Source organism: Saccoglossus kowalevskii, chromosome 2 (genome assembly GCF_978046115.1).
Source record: "Saccoglossus kowalevskii chromosome 2, keSacKowa6.1, whole genome shotgun sequence".
NCBI classification, from domain to species: domain Eukaryota; kingdom Metazoa; phylum Hemichordata; class Enteropneusta; family Harrimaniidae; genus Saccoglossus; species Saccoglossus kowalevskii.
Window position 1 is genome coordinate 42,128,129 of NC_140642.1, and position 26,766 is coordinate 42,154,894.

General features: G+C 34.1%; 1 protein-coding gene across 1 annotated transcript in view; it reads right to left on the reverse strand.

The window, feature by feature from the left end:
• Positions 1-3,690: 3,690 nt before the first annotated feature.
• LOC102809163 (fasciculation and elongation protein zeta-2-like) overlaps positions 3,691-26,766 on the reverse strand; it is a 45,544-nt gene continuing 22,468 nt past the window's right edge. The window contains exons 4-8 of the mRNA XM_085495710.1: positions 17,528-17,654; positions 16,550-16,797; positions 5,264-5,336; positions 4,556-4,621; positions 3,691-4,261 (exon numbers count right to left, since the gene is read on the reverse strand). Of these exons, the coding sequence (XP_085351836.1) occupies positions 4,245-4,261; positions 4,556-4,621; positions 5,264-5,336; positions 16,550-16,797; positions 17,528-17,654 (531 nt within the window). The 3' untranslated portion in view covers positions 3,691-4,244. The remainder of the gene's footprint in view (positions 4,262-4,555; positions 4,622-5,263; positions 5,337-16,549; positions 16,798-17,527; positions 17,655-26,766) is intronic.

The following is a 26,766-nucleotide window of genomic DNA, read 5'->3' on the forward strand; positions in this document are numbered from 1 at the left end:
ATGTCAATTTAAGAAGTGTTTTTTGTAACTGTAATGTCAATAATATTTGTTGAAATTTGTCACTCGCGTACAAATGTCGTATGTCAATTTAAGAAGTGTTTTTGTAACTGTGATGTCAATATTTGTTGAATTTTGTCACTCACGTACAATTGTCGTATGTCAATTTAAGAAGTGTTTTTGTAACTGTGATGTCAATAATATTTGTTGAAATTTGTCACTCACGTACAAATGTTGTATGTCAATTTAAGAAGTGTTTTTTGGAACTGTGATGTCAATAATATTTGTTGAAATTTGTCACTCACGTACAAATGTCGTATGTCAATTTAAGAAGTGTTTTTTGTAACTGTGATGTCAATAATATTTGTTGAAATTTGTCACTCACGTACAAATGTCGTATGTCAATTTAAGAAGTGTTTTTGTAACTGTGATGTCAATAATATTTGTTGAAATTTGTCACTCACGTACAAATGTCGTATGTCAATTTAAGAAGTGTTTTTGTAACTGTGATGTCAATAATATTTGTTGAATTTTGTCACTCGCGTACAAATGTCGTATGTCAATTTAAGAAGTGTTTTTGTAACTGTGATGTCAATAATATTTGTTGAATTTTGTCACTCACGTACAAATGTCGTATGTCAATTTAAGAAGTGTTTTTGTAACTGTGATGTCAATATTATTTGTTGAATTTTGTCACTCACGTACAAATGTCGTATGTCAATTTAAGAAGTGTTTTTTGTAACTGTGATGTCAATAATATTTGTTGAAATTTGTCACTCACGTACAATTGTCGTATGTCAATTTAAGAAGTGTTTTTGTAACTGTGATGTCAATAATATTTGTTGAAATTTGTCACTCACGTACAAATGTCGTATGTCAATTTAAGAAGTGTTTTTGTAACTGTGATGTCAATAATATTTGTTGAAATTTGTCACTCACGTACAAATGTCGTATGTCAATTTAAGAAGTGTTTTTGTAACTGTGATGTCAATAATATTTGTTGAATTTTGTCACTCGCGTACAAATGTCGTATGTCAATTTAAGAAGTGTTTTTGTAACTGTGATGTCAATAATATTTGTTGAATTTTGTCACTCACGTACAAATGTCGTATGTCAATTTAAGAAGTGTTTTTGTAACTGTGATGTCAATATTATTTGTTGAATTTTGTCACTCACGTACAAATGTCGTATGTCAATTTAAGAAGTGTTTTTTGTAACTGTGATGTCAATAATATTTGTTGAAATTTGTCACTCACGTACAAATGTCGTATGTCAATTTAAGAAGTGTTTTTGTAACTGTGATGTCAATATTTGTTGAATTTTGTCACTCACGTACAATTGTCGTATGTCAATTTAAGAAGTGTTTTTGTAACTGTGATGTCAATAATATTTGTTGAAATTTGTCACTCACGTACAAATGTCGTATGTCAATTTAAGAAGTGTTTTTTGTAACTGTGATGTCAATAATATTTGTTGAAATTTGTCACTCACGTACAAATGTCGTATGTCAATTTAAGAAGTGTTTTTGTAACTGTGATGTCAATAATATTTGTTGAAATTTGTCACTCACGTACAAATGTCGTATGTCAATTTAAGAAGTGTTTTTGTAACTGTGATGTCAATAATATTTGTTGAATTTTGTCACTCACGTACAAATGTCGTATGTCAATTTAAGAAGTGTTTTTGTAACTGTGATGTCAATAATATTTGTTGAAATTTGTCACTCACGTACAAATGTCGTATGTCAATTTAAGAAGTGTTTTTGTAACTGTGATGTCAATATTATTTGTTGAATTTTGTCACTCACGTACAAATGTCGTATGTCAATTTAAGAAGTGTTTTTTGTAACTGTGATGTCAATAATATTTGTTGAAATTTGTCACTCACGTACAAATGTTGTATGTCAATTTAAGAAGTGTTTTTGTAACTGTGATGTCAATAATATTTGTTGAAATTCATAAAAATAGTCTCAAATGATCACGGAGAGTTTGAAGATGTCAGTAAAAAATGTTTTTCTGTAGTTGCCAAAAGTTGGTCGTAATCAGTTTTTTTTGCCACATTCTTTCACTGCCTCAAATGGCCTTTAATGTTTTATGTTGGCAAAAGCCTTAAATCAAAATTTATTTAAAATCAAAGAGGTAGAATTAATTCAACACTAATCACCACAAGATTGTTGACTCTTGTAGATTGGTGATTCATAGCTGTAATTTATACTTCATGTACTAGCAGGTATGAATTTATACATGTCTTGATTGCAAATATATTTTTGGAGCAGTTATATAGTACACATATAGTTCATTTTGTGTATGTATGTAAGGTAGAAAAGTCTTAAAATTGGCATTGTGTTCCTTCTCAGTATTGATGACAAATCAATAAATACTAGATTCCAAATTCCATGTTCAAATAGGTTGAAACCTATTTATTCAGAATTGTTACAAGTTACAGACATGCAGAACAAAAAAAGACTGGCCTGACAAAACTTGCATATGCTTACAGATGAACAAGTATCAATTACATTTCCAATGAATACAAGACAGATCAAGAAATAAACAAAATTACTCAAACATATTAAGATGTATTATTTAGACCATATCAAATTCATGTTATTATACACTGTTCATGCTTTTTAAAAGTTGGGATGGTTTCAGATCAATAAAGTTTTAATTTTTACAAGAAGTTGATAACACAGTTTATAATTGTTGAAAAATATTGAAGTTCATGAGAAAGTCTGTTGTACTGAATTTCCATCCTTCTGCAGTTACATGAAGGAGGTCTACAATGATAATCCATTTTGGAGATCCAACAGAACTGGTTAGAAAATATAGTTTAACATGAAGGAAATGTTTTTTAGTGGAAGAACATTTGCTCCCAAAATAAAATAAATTTGTTGATAAATTATAATTACTAAAAATATTACAACTGGGTACAGTTATGTAGCAAACACTACTATCATGGACATAAAGAATGTCAGTTGGACAGAAAGATAACTCTAAAAACCCAATGGAAGTCTAAAATTGAATGAACTAACGCAGGCAAGCTGAGCCAGCATGGTTCTTTAATACTAATATTATAATATTATCAGGTAACTACACTAAAATATCTAAGTTTAAAACAATTAATTATTTTGACAACAAAGTAGAGAACAAAGTTGAAGACAGACATATACAGCCTTCATTCACATGTAAATTACTGGAAAGTTCAAAATATATACAACTTGTGTGGTCTACAATAAAGGGTGTATTAGAGTGAGTTAGCTCTCACTACATATGATGGAATTACTATGTTAAACAATAAGACCACAACAAAAATATTATGTACAAAAATAATCTCACAGTTCAATTAAATCATGCTAAAATATTCCATCATTAAAACTAATTTATAATGTAAATAAAAAAACACTTGCACTGGCAGGTAAAAAATAACTTTTAAATAAAATCCCTTTTTATATGAATATAAAACAATTTAGTTGAAATATAAAACAGTCCCACTTTTAAAAGGGGGTTCTCTTTGGTGGCTTGGCAGACTCAATTGGGCACCTTACATGTACATGTAGCCATTTAACCTAACATGGCTGTTAAAACATTGCCTGTTTTTTTCCTGTTCATTTTGGCATGTCTGTGCAGGTTTCCAGCAGGCAATATTTTAATGGAAATATGACACACCATGAAAACATCTCTTTCTACCATTATCAGATTATTTTTTTCTAAATATAGAGTACATTTAATTTACTATTACCAATAAAGTGCAATTATTATAAGTAACAACATATGCACAGAGACCTGTGATAAGTGCATTGTACTGTAAACAATGCACTGCTTGTCAATACATACATACATCAAGTATATTGATATTTAAGACCAAGAAAAGACAGGTGTCTTGTTTACATCACTAAATGTACATGCATGTACAAATAAAAGTACAAGTAAGTGATTGCACACAATACAAGAGAATGAAGTGAAATAGAGTCACAGCAAATGAAGTGTCCATACTGATACATAGCAATTAACATATTACACATTCTAGGATAAGTCTTTTATAATCCTAGCTGATAAATAAGACCAATTGAAGAAAAGCGTTCAGTTTGCATACTAAGATGAAACAAATGGAGCAGTTATCAGGTATGATAAATCAGAATATATGTGGATTATTTCCTGTTATTTACAGCTTGGCATTGTAAGTATATATTGCACATACAGTGTAGAAACTATCCTGTTGCAATACAAGTGTCAACTTTAGTTCTAGTCTCTTTATGTTGGACATAACACTGCAAGAAAGACAATAACAGAAAATTAGCATAACACAACCTAAGACAAGGTGCTTTGAAAGAGAAACTCAAAATAAACCACAAAAATAGGGAAATGTGATAGCAAATGTTATTAATTAAGATTTTAAAACAAGTTTTGACAAAAAAACAATTGATGGCAACAGAAAATCAGAAGCAGCTGCCTGTCTGTTAGTCTTCCAGAAGACAGATAGAGGATTCTGGGAAAAAGTCATAATTCTTTACTCTGAGGCAAAAAGACTTGCTTAGTGTGGATAGATTGCTAAATATATTTACCTTTGAGTATGTAGTCTGTTAGCAAACCAGGTACTTGAGAACTATCATCATCCATGGCTCTCAAAACTAAAAAAAATACCAGTAAAGAAGGTGTTTCTAATAACTGCCACAGTTCAAGTTCATACATGTATAAACAATAAAGTCATCAGGGATGGCAGATGCCCCAGTATCTTTATTACAATTACTGCTGGTTGAATGTCTACATCTGAAATAGTGTTCCAGGTATATTTGCGCATTGTTTATGAGGTCACATGACCATACTTTCATTTCAACTATCAACATGTGATTCACAGTCAAAATAGCTCAGCTGTTTCAGCAGAGCCTTTCAATAATATGGGTATGCATAATTACGTAAACATAGTTTGGGTCACATAGCCAGTTTTTGTGAACATACATGGATTCACTTTCTTCACAGAACATCCTTTAGAATGGAAAACTATTTTTCACTATTTTTATGTAAGTGTTATGACCTGCTAACTCCTGCTAGTCATTGATCAATATACAAGTAAATACATAATCCTGTGACAAGCACAGACGCATGAAATGACCATAAACAATTGTTTTGATGGGCCTAATCAGTCTCATTATATGTTGAGTCTAAACTTAACACCTTTTTTCTGTGCATTTATTTAGAACCTGCCTAAAGCTTCATGAACTTGCTATCATATTCAGTACATGCAATGTTATATGGATTTAATTATTACTTACTTTTATTCAAAATCTGTAATGTCTCAACACTTGGAGATCCATTCTTGTGATACGGTATAACAGTAGTAAGATACTGAAACAAAAAATATCAAACTATACTATACTATAAACTACTGTAAAATATTTAATTTTAGCTGGAATGAATTTTTGCTGAATAGAGTTTTTGGGTGTTTGTATGGAATTTATTTTCACTGATTTTTGGCGAGTTGAATGTAAAATAGAGGGAAAAAGATGTATTCTCTAGATTTTATTTTCTCTAATTCATTCCTTCAGCAAAAATAACGAAAATTACTGCAAAGCGAAATAAAGCATTCCACAGTATTTCTTTCTGCATTGTATTAACTACATTGCAAATGTCCCACAGTATTTCTTTCTGCATTGTATTAACTACATTGCAAATGTCCCACTGTATTTCTTTCTGCATTGTATTAACTACATTGCAAATGTCCCACAGTATTTCTTTCTGCATTGTATTAACTACATTGCAAATGTCCCACAGTATTTCTTTCTGCATTGTATTAACTACATTGCAAATGTCCCACAGTATTTCTTTCTGCATTGTATTAACTACATTGCAAATGTCCCACTGTATTTCTTTCTGCATTGTATTAACTACATTGCAAATGTCCCACAGTATTTCTTTCTGCATTGTATTAACTACATTGCAAATGTCCCACAGTATTTCTTTCTGCATTGTATTAACTACATTGCAAATGTCCCACAGTATTTCTTTCTGCATTGTATTAACTACATTGCAAATGTCCCACAGTATTTCTTTCTGCATTGTATTAACTACATTGCAAATGTCCCACTGTATTTCTTTCTGCATTGTATTAACTACATTGCAAATGTCCCACAGTATTTCTTTCTGCATTGTATTAACTACATTGCAAATGTCCCACAGTATTTCTTTCTGCATTGTATTAACTACATTGCAAATGTCCCACAGTATTTCTTTCTGCATTGTATTAACTACATTGCAAATGTCCCACAGTATTTCTTTCTGCATTGTATTAACTACATTGCAAATGTCCCACAGTATTTCTTTCTGCATTGTATTAACTACATTGCAAATGTCCCACAGTATTTCTTTCTGCATTGTATTAACTACATTGCAAATGTCCCACAGTATTTCTTTCTGCATTGTATTAACTACATTGCAAATGTCCCACTGTATTTCTTTCTGCATTGTATTAACTACATTGCAAATGTCCCACTGTATTTCTTTCTGCATTGTATTAACTACATTGCAAATGTCCCACAGTATTTCTTTCTGCATTGTATTAACTACATTGCAAATGTCCCACTGTATTTCTTTCTGCATTGTATTAACTACATTGCAAATGTCCCACAGTATTTCTTTCTGCATTGTATTAACTACATTGCAAATGTCCCACAGTATTTCTTTCTGCATTGTATTAACTACATTGCAAATGTCCCACAGTATTTCTTTCTGCATTGTATTAACTACATTGCAAATGTCCCACTGTATTTCTTTCTGCATTGTATTAACTACATTGCAAATGTCCCACAGTATTTCTTTCTGCATTGTATTAACTACATTGCAAATGTCCCACTGTATTTCTTTCTGCATTGTATTAACTACATTGCAAATGTCCCACAGTATTTCTTTCTGCATTGTATTAACTACATTGCAAATGTCCCACTGTATTTCTTTCTGCATTGTATTAACTACATTGCAAATGTCCCACTGTATTTCTTTCTGCATTGTATTAACTACATTGCAAATGTCCCACAGTATTTCTTTCTGCATTGTATTAACTACATTGCAAATGTCCCACTGTATTTCTTTCTGCATTGTATTAACTACATTGCAAATGTCCCACAGTATTTCTTTCTGCATTGTATTAACTACATTGCAAATGTCCCACTGTATTTCTTTCTGCATTGTATTAACTACATTGCAAATGTCCCACAGTATTTCTTTCTGCATTGTATTAACTACAACAATGTACATTGCAAATGTCCCACAGTATTTCTTTCTGCATTGTATTAACTACATTGCAAATGTCCCACTGTATTTCTTTCTGCATTGTATTAACTACATTGCAAATGTCCCACAGTATTTCTTTCTGCATTGTATTAACTACATTGCAAATGTCCCACTGTATTTCTTTCTGCATTGTATTAACTACATTGCGAATGTCCCACAGTATTTCTTTCTGCATTGTATTAACTACATTGCAAATGTCCCACTGTATTTCTTTCTGCATTGTATTAACTACATTGCAAATGTCCCACTGTATTTCTTTCTGCATTGTATTAACTACATTGCAAATGTCCCACAGTATTTCTTTCTGCATTGTATTAACTACATTGCAAATGTCCCACAGTATTTCTTTCTGCATTGTATTAACTACATTGCAAATGTCCCACTGTATTTCTTTCTGCATTGTATTAACTACATTGCAAATGTCCCACAGTATTTCTTTCTGCATTGTATTAACTACATTGCAAATGTCCCACAGTATTTCTTTCTGCATTGTATTAACTACATTGCAAATGTCACACTGTATTTCTTTCTGCATTGTATTAACTACATTGCAAATGTCCCACAGTATTTCTTTCTGCATTGTATTAACTACATTGCAAATGTCCCACAGTATTTCTTTCTGCATTGTATTAACTACATTGCAAATGTCCCACTGTATTTCTTTCTGCATTGTATTAACTACATTGCAAATGTCCCACAGTATTTCTTTCTGCATTGTATTAACTACATTGCAAATGTCCCACAGTATTTCTTTCTGCATTGTATTAACTACATTGCAAATGTCCCACAGTATTTCTTTCTGCATTGTATTAACTACATTGCAAATGTCCCACAGTATTTCTTTCTGCATTGTATTAACTACATTGCAAATGTCCCACAGTATTTCTTTCTGCATTGTATTAACTACATTGCAAATGTCCCACTGTATTTCTTTCTGCATTGTATTAACTACATTGCAAATGTCCCACAGTATTTCTTTCTGCATTGTATTAACTACATTGCAAATGTCCCACTGTATTTCTTTCTGCATTGTATTAACTACATTGCAAATGTCCCACAGTATTTCTTTCTGCATTGTATTAACTACATTGCAAATGTCCCACTGTATTTCTTTCTGCATTGTATTAACTACATTGCAAATGTCCCACTGTATTTCTTTCTGCATTGTATTAACTACATTGCAAATGTCCCACAGTATTTCTTTCTGCATTGTATTAACTACATTGCAAATGTCCCACTGTATTTCTTTCTGCATTGTATTAACTACATTGCAAATGTCCCACAGTATTTCTTTCTGCATTGTATTAACTACATTGCAAATGTCCCACTGTATTTCTTTCTGCATTGTATTAACTACATTGCAAATGTCCCACAGTATTTCTTTCTGCATTGTATTAACTACAACAATGTACATTGCAAATGTCCCACAGTATTTCTTTCTGCATTGTATTAACTACATTGCAAATGTCCCACTGTATTTCTTTCTGCATTGTATTAACTACATTGCAAATGTCCCACAGTATTTCTTTCTGCATTGTATTAACTACATTGCAAATGTCCCACTGTATTTCTTTCTGCATTGTATTAACTACATTGCAAATGTCCCACAGTATTTCTTTCTGCATTGTATTAACTACATTGCAAATGTCCCACTGTATTTCTTTCTGCATTGTATTAACTACATTGCAAATGTCCCACTGTATTTCTTTCTGCATTGTATTAACTACATTGCAAATGTCCCACAGTATTTCTTTCTGCATTGTATTAACTACATTGCAAATGTCCCACAGTATTTCTTTCTGCATTGTATTAACTACATTGCAAATGTCCCACTGTATTTCTTTCTGCATTGTATTAACTACATTGCAAATGTCCCACAGTATTTCTTTCTGCATTGTATTAACTACATTGCAAATGTCCCACAGTATTTCTTTCTGCATTGTATTAACTACATTGCAAATGTCCCACTGTATTTCTTTCTGCATTGTATTAACTACATTGCAAATGTCCCACAGTATTTCTTTATGCATTGTATTAACTACATTGCAAATGTCCCACAGTATTTCTTTCTGCATTGTATTAACTACATTGCAAATGTCCCACTGTATTTCTTTCTGCATTGTATTAACTACATTGCAAATGTCCCACAGTATTTCTTTCTGCATTGTATTAACTACATTGCAAATGTCCCACAGTATTTCTTTCTGCATTGTATTAACTACATTGCAAATGTCCCACTGTTTACAAGAATACTTAAATGAAGTAATATATTTATATAGCTATCTTGTGTACCATCTTGTTTTACATATTTGTTTTACAATTTCAACAAATTATTCAAATTGAATAATTTTAAAACATATTCACCAGAAATCAACATGAGGGCATATGTAATAAAAGTAGAGTGAACAATAATAACATTCTGATAAAATGTAAGTTTTTAGGCTATAATAAATTGTTATGTCTGAATAATTTAAACATGATGACAATAATTTCAACCAACTCAACTTCAACTAAACTAACAACCACAACATTAAACACTATAACAGAATGCAATGGCCTGGTTCTAACGTTTGTGGGGTAGGGTAGTTATTTTCATGAGTCATGCAGTGTAATTTCACAAGCAAAGCTATCACGTTCTGTAATTATTGAATATGCTCCAATAAAATTGCCAGGAAAACCACTTCATCCAAGACTTTAGTACATGTATGAGGGGTAGTACCTACTTTTAATTTTGGTATAATGTTAATCTTGAGTTCCATTAATATGCAAATGTTAGCAGAAACGCTTTTATTAATTTGTTCCTGTGGGTTTAGAAATAACATTTTCTTGAGACATGTGTAATCTAACATGGATATCAAAGAATAATTGACACCTCCATTCTAACTTAGACTCTGCATACAGAGAGTGGTGTCATTGCTGGGGAGATATTCAAACATTTTTAACTATTTTATCTCATTTGAATATTTCAGCAATCACCAATATTGTTGAGCAAGCTTTATTAATTTGTTGGAAACAAGTCATTGTTAATGACACAGTCCCCGTCCAAAATTGTGTGATCTGACATATCAATTTGATGCTGATGAAGACATTGAGATTAGATTGAAACCATTAATAGGAGATGGATTTGTAAAAAATTATGATTTAGTGCTTTTACACGAGAATTGGACATTGGGCAGTCATATTGAATCAAATTACAAAAATAATGTTCATGTTGATGTATCTATTATTGGTATACTGTCTTTGTACAAAATTTAAACAGAAATGTTCATTGCATTCATGAGAAAGTAGGCATGGGTATCATGAAAAACAAAGTGGCCACCGGTCAGCCATATTTGTTTGAATCACAGAAAAAATATGACATGCAACTATAACCCAATATGTATGGTTATCATACCAACTTTGATCTAAATTGGCCTCGTCATCTCTGAGAAACAGCTCCGGACATGTAAAAATGATGATTTATAGTGCTTTTACATGAAAATTGGGCATTGACCGGTCATATTGAATTGAATCACAAAAATAATGTTGGTGGCATGTATCCCTCAGTATACTATCTTTGTACAAAATTTGAACAGAAACGCTCATTGCATTCAAGATAAAGTACCGGTAGCATGGGTACGAAAAACAAAATGGCTGCCAGTCAGCCATATTTGTTTGAATCATGGAAAAAGTATGACGTGCACCTATAACCAAATATGTATGATCAGCATACCAACTTTGATCCAAATCAGCCCAGTCATTTCCGAGAAACTGCTGCAGACACGTTTAAGTATCAGAAATAGCAAATTCTACACCCAAAATGGCCGCCAGTCGACCATTTTTGCTCTGTTCATAAAGTAACTTGATGCGGTTCAAATTTCAAAAAATGATCATCAAATAGTTTTTGGGGACTTCTATTTTCATTGAAAAATCCACCCACGCTGACTTTCATTGCTGGCAGTTGAACCACCCAAAACAAAAGAAACTATTGCAAAAGCCAATCTAAAATTTTATACATTTTTTTCTTGCTGGATTAAAAAGTAGACTGTCTAAAATTTCATTACAATGTCACCCAAAAAAATTAACGAACCTCGTGCGCCAAATACAATTATTTTTATTTTATTCGTAACGAAAGTATATTCTAAACAAAATTTTAAATAAAAACGAACACAACTGCATTGCTTAGTAGCAAATGCTGCATTTGACAATTGTTGATTATTACCTGGAAGGGATTATAATAACGTACAAAAAATAAATTTGTTGAATTGTTACGAAATGCATTTAAATTTCAATATATTTCATTGTAAGCAAATGATTCCGGTCACATTTTAAACGATCGATGATATGGAAATGAATATCTGCCATGTTTTGACCTGGGGCGGTGTTCTATGACCTGACATGTCAAATCACTAATAAACCAATCAAAATGACGTGTTCAAATTACCATAGCTTATTAAAAAATGTTGATGTTATTGAAGAACGCAGCACGAAAGAGATTTGCCGGTGTTGTTGTACAATCTTTTGGCTTGGACTTTGATGGAGAAAGCAGCGTGATTTGTTTTTAAATAAAAAAATTTGTTGTTTTTAAAAGGTAAACTGGCATTTGAAGAATACCGGGTAATTTAACATTGTTTACAGTGATAACAGCTCATTGTCAAAACGAAGCTTACCCATTCACGCTAGTCGCAATAAACATTGTACACTTGAATAGGTGTCAATGAAGACGGTGAAACTTTTAGGCATCAAGAAAGATTAAAATAACACCTTCAAAAACTGCCTTCTTGGTTCCATTTTATTTTTTTAAACATAGTTGAACTCTGGTGACTTTGCCCTTTGTTATATAATATTATTGCCTTTACCATAGTTTGTTTCAATATGCATTGTCATAATTAATTTTGAATACAAACAAGTTTGGGGGTTGAAACAACAGTGGGGAATCAGTCTACTGAATGTCCTTGATAGATGTAAATATCTTACAAAAACTTTGGTGCCTAATTTGTTTAATTATTTTAACCCTTTGCACACCATAGATACTTTGTTGCAACAATGTTGCAGGGCCCATTACTAATTTGCATATTTGTACTCCCATTACCCAAAACTTTTTACCAATTCAGTGTGAGCCAGGTAGGTTGACATGTACACAGGGAAAAGAAGACTAGGACACTGTAGTTTCATTTCATTTAAAAAAAAAAACACATTTTATTTACAATTCACTTGGTTTCTAATTTATGATAACACCGAAATAGGCACTCATTTCATCTCTGTCCGTTTCATACCAATGCCGGTCTACGCGCCCGGTAACTTCCTGTCTATGTCTAGCGTATTTATTTGTTTCCCCGACCAACAAATCCAAAAAATCATCCGTAAAATATAATTTAAAAAAATCCAGTGGTTCCCCGTCGAAACAAACACCATGTCTTGGTCCTGAAAACTGGTCGTCATGTGCTGGAATGTTCACGTCGGTCCTTTCATTTGACCAGATGTTTGGTGTATCGGCGATGTCATCGGCATCAGAGTCCGAGTCACTGTCGGCATCGGCATTCAGCAAGTCTAACAGTTCATTAGAATCGATGTCACTGCCACTGCCACAGTTGGTATTTTGACATAGCAATTCACATCTCAATCTCCCTTCGTCTATTTCTTCCACTGTAAAGCCTTCAAACTCAGTGTCTGAATCAGACTCATCGAAAAATCTCAGAATTGCGTCACGATCAGTTTGCGATGACAGCTCCGAGTCGGCCGGTTGTTGTGGCATCCCGGTACTGGGGCCCGCAGTCTGCTGTTCGCTCACAGTTTGGAAATTCATCACTGAGTTAAAACTTTAAACGTATCATACAAATAGTTGTGAATAATTGCATAAAAAATCCAAAAATACTCTACAGGAATTTAATTCGTTCGATTACAAGTCAGCTGTGTTTACAAACAAATGCAAATACGCAGTGGAGGTCAACTGAATTATCGTGTCTGTCAACCACTGAAAAACCTTGCAAATCCCCGCCACAGTCAAATTAGTGTGTAATTTATTCATATATTCGGAAGAAGTATTCCTTATTTGGCAGGATTCTTTATTAGGAATATACATATGGAACAGTAGGGCGGGAATTGCCGGGGCAACGACACAGTGATCGTGTTTAAATATTCAAACCAACGGTAATTGGTGACAGTGTCGTTTGGCCTACAGAGGTCATTGGATATTCCCGTTTAAAACCCCCATTTTAAAGCAATATTTGAACACTGTGAATGAAAAAAATACATGGATATCCAGTGGAAATACAACAGAGGCGAAATAAGGACTTGCAGTGAAAAATAGCAACGAAACTGGGATGCCTTTTTTACGGAACCAGCGACTACGGCAATTTTCACGTGTTGACCTCTGCTGGCACGCAAGACTGATTGCGATGACAGTCTGATTTTTCGACATTAAAAACTCGCCGACAAGGAAAAACAACATTTTATATAGGTAATTTATTTAAATAATGTTTCCAGTTCAGATGAATATAAATTTTATATGTATTATGCGTTTATTTTGGATAAAAACTGCGGTAGAATAAATGAACTTTCACCAAACATGCCGCTGTGTTTGTTTATTTATGCAAATTGTCACAGCTCTTCACAGACACCGTCCGAAAAACCCGTTGTACAAGAAAAGTACGAGGACAATTCGTATATAATTTTCAGTCTGAACGTACCTGTATTTCTAATTATTTTCATCAACAATTTATTTTTTCATGTAAAGATCATGGGAGATCAGAATCAACTTCTGTTTCAATCTATGAAATACCGGCCGTTTACGGCCGCATTGGGATTTTGACAGTGCATTAACGGGTGGCCTTTTACGGCCGAATTGGGTTATCTTTGGTCAGAAATAAGCGGCCGTATATGGCCGCATTGGGGCGCAAAGGGTTAAGGGACATAATTTCCAGCTTAATTCAGATTTGTTATTATAAAAACAAATGCCACATCTCAGAAAAGAAGTGCTGCATTTAGACATGAATAGATTCATAAATCATGCAAGATACCAGAAAATCTGAGCTGGCTTTTGCCCAAGTATTTTGTACAGGTGTATGTCAAAAATTAATGATTCACTGAGACAAATATGAACTGTCTTATTATATTCATTGTGTGACTACTGTATTATATGAAAAGTAAAAAAAACGCCCTCTATCATGTTGCAAGCTCTGCTTTGTAATGCAAATCAACTTAAATAGTTAGTTGGTGACCAGTGGAGAGAAGTCAACAGTACTTTTGCCTCCTGCGGATCTACATCTTCAAACACTGCAATCTTTGTTTTTAAAGTGCGTTTTTAAATTATTATTATAAAAACTCTATCATTCTGTTCTAATAGCTGAAACAAATTCCTGTGAATTTTCATTTGTCGAATGAACTGTCAAATACAGAATACCTATTTTTGAGTACAACTTTCTTTTCAAAATGTGGATGCAACGTTTTGCTTTTTATGTACTTTTTATGTACTGTTTTTGATTTGATAACTTTGAACTAAACAGATTTTCTATTAGCTTCAGATCCCAGTTCATAGAAGTGCTTATAATGATTTTCTGACATCTTGTTTTTTTCTGTAAAGATTTTAGGTTTGCAAATGTGTATCAGACTGTGCAAAAACTCTCTCCATGAGTTGGTTTTGAAACCCAGTCTAGTATTCCCATAGGATTTGGGAGATACATTACCAAGGATATAATTACAAGATAAATGATTTGCTTCATTGAACACATACAACAAGGCATATTTCCACTGAGATCAGTTAGCTTTGAATGTGTATCACCAGTGATCAGTCAAGTAAAAACAGTCAAAATATTTTATCAGATTTTCTCAATTTTTGCATGATATTTACATACAGCACATCTGTCGTTCATACTCAGGGAAGACGTTATACTGATGAATAAGGTGACCAAGTTTGATAATATTGGACTAGAATTAGTAAAGTTATTGTGCACACAATAACAATTATAAAAGACATTGACGACGGACAGAAATCTTTCCCTCAATATACCTTTCCCTTCCATCTTTGATGTTACGGGCTAGGTAAAAACCCAAACTGCCGTTTAACCGCACAGGGCGAATTTACGACAGAACCCAGTACCGATACTTAAAATAACAAGCCATGCATGGCACAGTCTTCGTTAGTTATCAAATTCAAGATACATAAGATATAAGTTCGGAAACGGGGACTATTAATTTGGGTTCCAGCCGTCCGTCCATGCGTTAGTGTGTCTGTCCGGAGCCATTTCTCGGACACCCTTTGAATGATCTCGTTCAAACTTGGATACAGGTCCAGATGCACACACGCACGGACGGAAGCATGGAGGTCTAAACATAAGTCCCCATTTTCGGACTGCGTTTTAGGGGACTAAATATGGCTGACTGGCAGCCATTTTTGTCCCTCAAATTTGCTAAATTCTGATATTTAAACGTGTCCGGAACTGTTTCTCAGAGCTTAACAGGGAGATTTCAATCAAACTTTGTATGGTGATCAAGTATATTGGGTTACTCATGCACGGCATATATTTTTTTTTTAATTTGGACCGACTGGCAGCCATTTGTTTTTTTCCTTTTTTGTGCCGTTTCCTCTGAAAGTTATGGACTGATTCAGTTTAAAGTTTTTACATAGGTAGTATACTGCAAAGTAACACAACAACATGTTTTGTTTTGAGATTTGATCAAATTTGTCAAAATGGTGGTCATTTTGTCAAAAAAGCATAAAATCACATTCTGTAATATAACAAACTTCGGGATGAAGCTGCAATGATTTTTCATTTGATTGTGACAGTGACGTCGACTTGAACTTTGAGGGTTTTGACTTTTACAAAGATGGCAATGAATGTACAAATGAAAAGTGTTTTATTTTCAAACAACTATGAACTTTCGTAATTTTACTGCATAAATTATGATTGATCTTGTATGGCTGTTGAACCGGTATTTGTCAAAACCATTTCAATTCATTTTGAGTTCATGCGAGCTAGTCGGCGAGGAAATCCTAATTCAAATGATTCCTCACTGTTGATTTTTATTATTTCTGATTTATTTGTCACAATATAAGCAATACATTATTTTTGTTTTACTCCTAATGCTGCATATTGTTCATTTATTTCCGTTGCATGTTTTTATTTGCCATTCTATCCCCTGTTGCAGTTTGTTCTGCGCATTGTCAAATTTCGTGAATTTGCATTTTTTTGCAGGTGATGTCCGGGCATACGCCCACCCCTATTTTTTGGCAATTTTCCATGTTCAGGACCCCGAGATAAATACGGTATAATGAATGTAAAAAATGTACTCACAGTGCCACCATCAGGTCCATTTTTTAGTTTCTTTTTAGTAATACCCTTTTTTCCTTTGGGATATCGGGCTTTGAGTTTATTCTGTACAGTGATCAAGTTTGAAATGAACTGATTCTTGACTTCTTTTTCAAATTCTAACTCATCTCGGAGTGCCAGTTGTTCTATCAATACTTCAGAGTAATCTTGGATGGTGGATTCCAGTTCTTCTAACAGTTCATTTAAAGTCAGTAATGACAAATCTTTTAAGCCTGCAATAATGAAAAAAAAAAACATATCTGAGAGGCAGAAAGCAAAAATGAAAACTGACAAAGCATGTCCAAAATACAACATTATCAAAAAACAAGATGGCTGCCAGTTGGCCATTTTGAATCGAGTCACTAAACCACTGCATGTGCATATGTCCCACATAAAGTACTAAGCACATGCAAAGAATGAACGTAATTGGTCCAAAAGTTTCTGAAATATGACTCCGGACGAATGGACATATGGATGCACATACGGTCGGTCGGAGGACATGTATCCTAACATGTATAATCTATGTACCAAATTTGAATGACCAAGCATGTCCAAAATACAACATTTTCAAAAAACAAGATGGCTGCAGTTGGCCATTTTGAATCGAATCGCTAAACCACTGCATGTGCATGTGTCCCACATAAAGTAGAAGGTACATGAAAAGAATGACCGAAATCGGTCAAAAGGATTCTGAAATATGACTCCGGACGGGCTGACGCACGGACGAACGAAGACCGAATTATAAGTGCCCGTTTTCGAACTTTGTTTGAATGGGGACTAATAAAATGAAGTTCCATATCTTGAATAAGCACAACATATTATATTGAACATACCGGTAGATCATAAATAACAATTACATAAAAAATGTTGCTTATACATGATTGGGATCTAGGAGGCTATGATAAACCACAAAACTGACTGTCAATTTCATTATTAAATGCTTCATATTTATTTTTAAAGTACCTTTGGCATTCTTACATTCCTCATAGCTGCTGGTTGTCACTGATCTTTCTCTTAATTTTAATAATTCTTGTGAAATAAGAGACCATCGATCTTCTTCAGTTGACAATGCTTCCTCAGGAGATGATTGCTATAAAATTATGATAATCTTTGATTCAGATGCAATGTACACTTATTACATGTATATATATTGTATTAACTTCAATGAAATTATCGTTGTGTTGTATATTATACAATATTTGTTCTTTATTATATTAATTTGTGCACCTGCTTAGTCCCGTTCAGGCGCAGCCTGAAAAGGGGACTTTATATTTCAGGTTTTGTCAAATGTCCATTTTCCGTTTTCCATATTCCATTTTCCGTCTCCAACATTATCTCAGAAATTCTACAGCAGATATCAGTGAAACTTGGCTGGTTGATGAACAAGTCTCTGCCGAGTATGCACGTAATTTTTTTTTCCAGATATGAAAATCCCAAGTGGGTCTTTTTCACGATTTTCAGCAAAAATTACTTCTCCTGGCAACATTGACAGAATGTTGTCTGTGCATGCTCAGAATAAATTAATTACTGTAAAAGACTTTATTTTCGCTTGCAACTTTTTTTTGCTATTTTCGCTGAAGGAATGTTTCAGTTAAAATAAAATCCAGCGAATATTCCCTTTTTCCTATATTTTACAGTCAACTTGTCAAAAATCAATGAAACTAAATTCAATACAAAACACCCAGAAAAAGTCTTTTCAGCGAATGATAATTCCAGCTGAAATAAAATATTTTACAGTAGATTAGATCTGTTATTACAGCACATGATTTCTCCATTGCGTGCAATTTATTATAGTACTGTTTATACATGTATTCTGTTCGACTCAGTGGTCAAAATTACTATTTACTAGAAGAACTACCGGTAGTAACCTTATTTGATTTCAAGAACTTCAAGAAGGCGGCATAAGAGACGCGTTTGCAAAGGTAAGTTCTCCAGTTCCAGCAAAATTGAATGTATATTTGGGGGTACGATTGGTGTACATTTCGTGATGTACGGATGTGAATATTGCTTGTGTTGCGATTTCCGAATTATCCACAAATTGAGGGGGGGGGAGAAGAATGTCCCTCTGTCGATCAATTTATTCATTATATAATAGTAGGTTGCCTATTATATTCGTATTTTTTATGTTGTGAGCATTAAACCGTTAGTTGTAATGAAGATTTTGTCGATCTTGTGCGATTCTACATGGCGGATGTACAGTGACAACACGTGTATGGACGTTCGGTTGAGTAGTCTGCAACGGACCATGAAATCTGTGTTTTTTCTGCAGTTTTTTTAGTTATTTTAGATATTTCATTCACTCCTGGCGCCTAAAAGAGTCTACTTTATATTTTACCGTAGTCATTGATACCTATTGTGAATAGCCCGAATGGGTAAGCTTCGTTTCGACAATGAGCTGTTATTTCTGCGAACAATGTTAAATTATTCTTTGAATGCTCAGTTTATATTTTGAAAACAACTAATTTTTTGATTTAAAAAAAAAATCATGTCGTTTTCCCCATCAAAATCAAATCATCAAGATCTTGCTAGAACATCATTGCGTTCACCATGAGGTCACTGAACCGTCATTAACATATTTAAATGAGCCACGTGTAAATGAAAACATGGCGGATGTCGTATTGCATCGAGCATTTACATTCGATCGAAATCATTCGTTTAAGTTGAATATTACTTCCAACTCATAAAAATTCAACGAATTAAATTTTTGTGCATTATTATAATCATTACTGAATAATAATCAACAATTGCAATACTTCGAAAACAAGTAAGTTATTCACTTGCAAAACACAGAATGACCAGATTGTGCTACCGTGATCATTTGCTACCGGTACTAACCACTAAGCAATGTATTCATTTTTGTATTTTTTTTAGAACATACTTTACTTTTCGTTATCAACAAAATTATAAAAAAAATAATGCATATTACTTTTCTTTTAAATTTTGAATTTCTTGGGGGGGGGGGGGAGGATTCAATTTCAACATTTCGTGATGCCTATGAACCAAAGGCCTTTCACTCTTCTCTGAGTGTGACACCTAAACCAGAGGTTTTATGGTGTATAAATTGGCACTAAATGAAAAGGCCGTTGAACCTTATTCAAATTTATAAGTACATGTTATTATGCATTTCATTATGAAAACTGACTAAATTAAATGTGATCTTATTTTTAATTGTTTGAACAGAATTATGATTTATATCGGTACTGATGTTTTCATCCAATATTAATTGTGCAATTGTTAAAATGCCTACCTACACATTTATTGTTTTTGTTTCTGTTACCCTGAAATTAAAATTAAAATTCAAAATCATGCTTGATTAAAATTCAAAAAAAAAAAATCAAAGAAAGCTTAGAAAGAACTCCAGTGTGCTGAAGGAATAGGAATCATGATGTAATATTCGGGAATATTTGAAAATGATAAACAAATTATGAATAATCTATTAAATAAGGAGCCACAGTAGTCATCTACACACAGACATCATATACCTACAATAAGCCTACTTAAAAATATGCAAAAAAAGTTTACACAAAATTGAAAGATTAAAAAGAAAACTGAAATAATTCATAAAACATTAGGGAAAATGAAATGCAAAGAAAATAGTAAACAAATAAATGCCCAAAATAAACTTATAGGGCATTTAAAAATATTTTAGAATTTTGGTTAACACGGAAAACGTAAAGTAGCAAGAACAACTATGTAAATTTCTGACAAACAATCACAATCTAAATATCTAAAATTCAAACCACTATCTTAATATCAATATGTGTGTCAATAAATATTATATTTATTTATTTTCAGTTACGTATATTAATAAGGAAGGCATCACAATCTTTAGAGTCCCTTTGATTGGTTTGTATATCCCGAAAATTGACATGGTAGAATTACAACCATCGTACAGCTCAGTACCATAACAAATAATTTACGGCAGACTTCTCAGTACATAAAATTCAAAGTAATCCCCAACGCGTCTCATTTGTTACTCCGTATAAATTGACACTATCTGGGGCATGTCGCACGCTATGAGTACCAACCAAAAATACACACAGGACATTTTAAGTGGCTCGAAACAGAACCTATTCGCTAATTTTCGTTTCGAAAACATCGACGACGGCTTAAAACCCTGCACCCCGTCCCGCATGTTTTTTTTACCAGGCAGGAGACGCCGGTCAGCGTGGCGTTGCCCCAGTGGTTTCCACTATGCATCCAGTAGTTAATGCCGACATCACGGTCTATACATTCCACATGAAGCATGGTATTCAGCTTAACCATATTTTCTTTTTTGCTCCATGGCTTAACTTAATAGGAACAGTAACTCGAGTAATAAATGTGCCTTTCAATTTGAGGGATATCGCGCCGTGTAGTATTCAATGAAAAATATAGTGAAACACGAGGCCCAAGCTGGGGGGCCCACATAAGGTGTTGCAATAGTGTAAATATAACAAAGCCAGACACCGATTGTTTCCTTTGCTAGGTAAAATCAATGTACAGAATACTCGGATGAAACAACTAAAGTAAACTAGGATATATTAGAGCCAATGAATTCGTAATTTCCGACGAAAAGGGCCGGGAAAAAATACCCCTCATAACAAATCACCGTGTTGATGGGGCGGTGAACAAATGAGACACTGATTGTCAAATTGTTTTGGTAATCATCGCATGTCGATTCATTTCATTTGTACAGGGTACTCTGACACAAAATAAGGTAAACCAGCCTACTTAGTGCTTAATGATTTTGTGATTTCCCACACGAAGAACGTTCTCAGAAATAGTCCGACATGCTGATCAGCCCACCAACAATCGGCACCAAAATTGATCACAGCTGTCACGGTAAATTCGGTATGTTTTACAGGTTTTTTTTTCTCCAAATCCCAACATACATTTACACATGTAGGCGAACTTTGTCAGCTCTGTGTAAATAGATATTTTTACTGGGAATGTGCCCCATTTTACGTACGAGAAGCCCTTACACAACGCAGTAGTCATCAACACACATTAACATCCCATACCTACTAATCGACTTGATAGCTTCGTAATTTGGGGAGGGTGGGGGTGAAAGTGCACCATGCAAGTTTCCAAATGTGTAAAGGAAAATAAAGAAAAGAAGTACAATACAATGTTGGTAAGCGATACAAAGGAAATATCTCCTTACGGCAGCGACTTGATACAACTACATTGATGCTGGAGGTCACCATATTTGTTCTCGCGTTCAATAATACGGTGATAAATCAGGATTCACAAGTACAACGAATTTACACAATATTTTACCATGAAATCGAGCCTACCAACCATTTTCATATCTTCAAACACTGCCATGGTTTTGGCGAGGATGAATCTCACATTCATTATTTTCTTGACTGGGCTCACACAGGGTTCAATGTTCCGTGGCTTGAATGTAATTGTACACCACACGTGAATGTAAACTAGCTTGCACAGTAATTTGTTTCACAGTCATTGAGGTTATATATTTATTCAATTACTTATTTATTTATTGACTTATACGATAATAAAAAATCATACATGTAATTTCTTTGACCTTTTCATAATGTGAACTGATACATGTCATCTCCTGGGCGTTTGCTTCGTTTTTGTACAACACACTGGAAATAACAAAATGGCTGACACCATCATAAATTGCTGGTCATAAAAAATAGAATACGCATGCGCATCATTATGCAAATTAGTCCACTCACCGATTCCTATTAGTTGTATTCGTGCAATTGGGCAGAAAAAAATTAAAAAAATAATAATAAAAAAATACATAAAAAATGCTAAATTTTAATTAAAATGTAAAATAAAACAATGAATTGCAGCAGCCAATCATTAGTAACATTCTTACCAAGTTATATAAAAATCGTTTTAATGCTTCTTGAGATATAACTAAAATAGCTTAAAATTCACACATTATTATGCAGATGAGCTCATTAATATGCATGGCTGTCAATCAAAAACTAATCAAATCTGCGCATTGCCTCAGACAAGCTATATACCAAGTTTCATTGAAATCCGAACATTGGTTCTTGAGATATCGATGGAACAGACACACTTACACACAGACAGACACACTAACTGCAAAGACTCCCTTTTTGTGCTTCGCACACGGGAGTAAAAAATGTAGCCATGTAATTGCCATACAATCATCAACTGCAGGAAAACTTGTATGTTATTGAAAATCTTTATTTTGTTGTCTGTGAATTAATATAATATTTGAAATGACGTAATGGTGCAAAATATTCTCAAACAATCGGTCTTCTGATGGCACTACACTGTGCATTTATGCAGTCAGTATCCCGATGCACAATCTCAGCTTACTAAGTGATGATGCTGTTTGTAATGGAAAACTAAATACAAAAATCCAGTAACATCTCAAACGAATTTCCGTCTGCTGCGAATGCATGTTTCGTTGCATCAAATAAATAACCCAATTTTATGATAGAAGCTTGCGATCTTGTGCCATACAGGGTCAAGTGATTGAGCAATAAAAAATGTGGTTTTATGTATCAGGTCATTGAATGTATCTAAAAACATGGTACCAATGATCTGAAATTTCAGGAGTGCTCGCTCAAGGTTTATCAATCTTGCGTACTGTCTTGTTCTTTTTCAATCCTGCATTTCAGTTACTAGAATTTATACTAAAGAAATAGTTTCTGTTTTTCTTCTAATAATTGGACTGATATTGAATCACGGAGAGTAAAATCTTGTGATACTAATCTCTAGAACCATTCAGATTGGTACACATGTCTTAAAGGGGCACCTCCCAGTTAAGTCTAATCCCACAACAAATTTACTTTCTGGATTAAAATAACAATGGATAACAAAAGATAGATTAACATTGTAAACAACATTAACAATAGTGTCCCATGATTCTTTGGTGCAATCCATGGGATTGAGCGGTTCCCCTTTATGAACCCATATGTGTATGTCTTTGACTATACTCATTTTAAACTACAGCAGAACGTCGATTATCCGAACGTCAATTATCCGAAATGTTCAGTTATCCGAACCTACTGTGTGTCCCCCAAAGTTTGTATACATGTCAGGCTGTGTTTTGTATAATACAAAAGTAAACTGTGAACAATAAATATAACAGTCGTAGTGGGTGATTTCCTGGTGCAACACTTTCAATAAAGCTATTATCAACATGTAATCCGACGTCTTTCACGTGTACGTTCATTGTTTACAGTGTCTGGGCAAACAATGAAAGGATTTACAGTATCCAATAATTTCCTAAATTTAGACAAGCCTATTAAGCCATACCAGTGTCCCACTGTAAATAAAAAGTGTCCTAAAAACACAAACTTCATCAAATGTCTTCTCCACTGCAGTTCAGATAAGTTTCCTGGGGAAAACTGTACGGGGTTCCATTGCCGTCAAAGAAATGCGGCCATGAGCCGATCCCATGTTTTTTTTCGATTTTTAATTTTAATGTCCAGTATCAGAAGCCACATCCTTTTTGGAAAATGACTTATGGGATGTCTTGCCACAGAAGCGACGCCAGTTTAATAGTACTGTGAAAAAGTGACGAAACGACCTAACTTTGGTGTGCCTCTTTGATGGTTTATCAGCAGACAACGGCAACCAATGACCACAGTCGGCGGGCCGTTTGATGGTTGACAGCGTTGAAGTGTTTATGTCCGATAGCCAAGCTGGGTTTTACAACAATTTATTCTGTCAATCATTCTAGGTGTTAAACGCTTTGCTGAATCCAATAAAATTGGGACATCATGCGGCAGTTTATCATTCGAAAATCCACGAGCAATCTGGTAACATCGAGCCGATCTATACACAGCAAATACGAAGCAACCTTTCACTTGTTTACTTTATCAGCGTCTTTTATCTAGCGTTGGCATGGCTACCCCCAGTTTAACGCAAACATAGCGTGCTTGATTTGGACATGAAGCTGTCAATTATAAATCGACTAGAACGTGGCGAAACCGCAAGCAAACTATCTATCGAGTAATGTGTTGATAAATCGACGATATCCGATATCAAGAAGTCAAAACAAATGGATTCAAGTGTAGGACTGAAATGACAGATAATGAAAACAGCCAATGATGACCGTTTAGAGAAATCCATCTTCACTTGGTTTTCCCAAGAAAGAAGCAAAGGAACGCCACTTTCCGGGCAAATTATCACGGAGAAGGTGAAATGGTTCGACAGACAACTGAATGGCAAACAATCTGATTTTAAAGGCAGTACTGGTTGGCTGAAAAACTTTCAACAGCGACATGGTATTCGACAGATTTCCATTTAAGGTGAAAAACTGTCTTCTAACCAAGCTGAAGGAGAGCAGTTTATACAAAAGTTTCAGGATGTCATCAGTAAACTACACAACCGAACAAACCTATAATGCCGATGAGTCCGGACTTTATTGGAAACTGCTTCCAAGAAAAACTCTTGCAGCGGATATGGAGAAATCAGCACCAGGTTACAAAGTCAGTAAAGACCGTGTTATGATAATGGGATGTGCTAATGCTGCTGAAACACATCGACTACCACCAGTGGTAATCGGCAAATCACGCAACCCTCGATGTTTTAAACATGTTAACATGGAAAATTTGACTATCCATTATCTCAACCAAAGCATTGCATGGATGAGTGGTGAACTGTTTTCAAGGTGATTTCATGGTGATTTTGTTCCAGCTGTAAAACGTCATCTACAACAGAAACAACAACCGGAAAAAGCTCTTCTCCTCATTGACAATGCGCCGTCACATCCCAGTTTAGATGAACTACAAAGTCGGGATGGCATGATTAAGTGTATGTTTCTACCACTAAATACGATACCATTGTTACAACCAATGGATCAAGGCATGTCACAAAACGCCGTTGTAAGGGGAAAATGTTACAAAAATTGATCGTGGATAATACAGAGGATGTCTCAATCCTTGAATGCGTGAAAAGCGTGACTCTCAAAGATACCTGCTATGAACTCAGCAAACAATCATTGCGCAATGCATGGCATAAATTGAAGCTAAATGTCACTGACGAATGTGCTATTGTTGAAAGTGACACAGAACCCGGCACGAACACCGACAGACTTCCACCAGCGGACCGCGAAGAGATTGAACAGTGGCTGAACACTGATGAAGCAAATCCCGGGTTTCAGATGTTGGCATAAGAGGAAATTGTAAACTGTACTCAATAACAGAAATCAGTGATGACGACGACAAAGAAAACGAACCTTGTGTACCAGTTCCATCACACAGTGAAGGAGCCAACATGTTTATACAGTGTTTTCCAGGCTGACTGTGAATCAACCATGCTTCTACTAGTCCAGAACTTGTATAAACAAGCAGCCTATTGGCTGAGATAGCTCCGCTGTTAGCAATGCACATTTCAATTAAAGAACTGAAGACATCATTAGAAAATGAACAATATGAATAGTATCAAAGCAATCAGACTTACAGTTTTTAACAAGAAGTCGAAAATATCACTTTTTACCAAAAATTACAAAAATATTCACCAAAATAAATAGAGAATTGAAGATATCATCACAAAACAAACAAATCTGAGAGAGGTCTACATGTAGTACCTATATATGTAATATCAAAGCAATCGGACTTGCGGTTTTTAACAAGAAGTCAAAAATATCACTTTTTACCAAAAATGACAAAAATATTCACCAAAATTAGAGAATTGAAGATATCATCACAAAATGAACAAATCTGAGAGAGGTCCACATGTAGTACCTATATATGTAATATCAAAGCAATCGGACTTGCGGTTTTTAACAAGAAGTCGAAAATATCACTTTTCACCAAAAAATGACAAAAATATTCACCAAAATTAGAGAATTAAAGATATCATTACAAAATGAACAAATCTGAGAGAGGTCCACATGTAGTACCTATATATGTAATATCAAAGCAATTGCACTTGCGGTTTTTAACAAGAAGTCGAAAATATCAGTTTTTATCAAAAATGACAAAAATATTCACCAAAATTAAAGAATTAAAGATATCATTACAAAATTAACAAATCTGAGAGAGGTCCACATGTAGTACCTATAGATGTAATATCAAAGCAATTGCACTTGCGGTTTTTAACAAGAAGTCGAAAATATCAGTTTTTACCAAAAATGACAAAAATATTCACCAAAATTAGAGAATTAAAGATATCAACATGAAATGAACAAACCTAAGAGAGGTCTACCCAAGGTACATATACACCAAGTATCAAAGCATTTAGGCTTGTAGTTTTCAAGA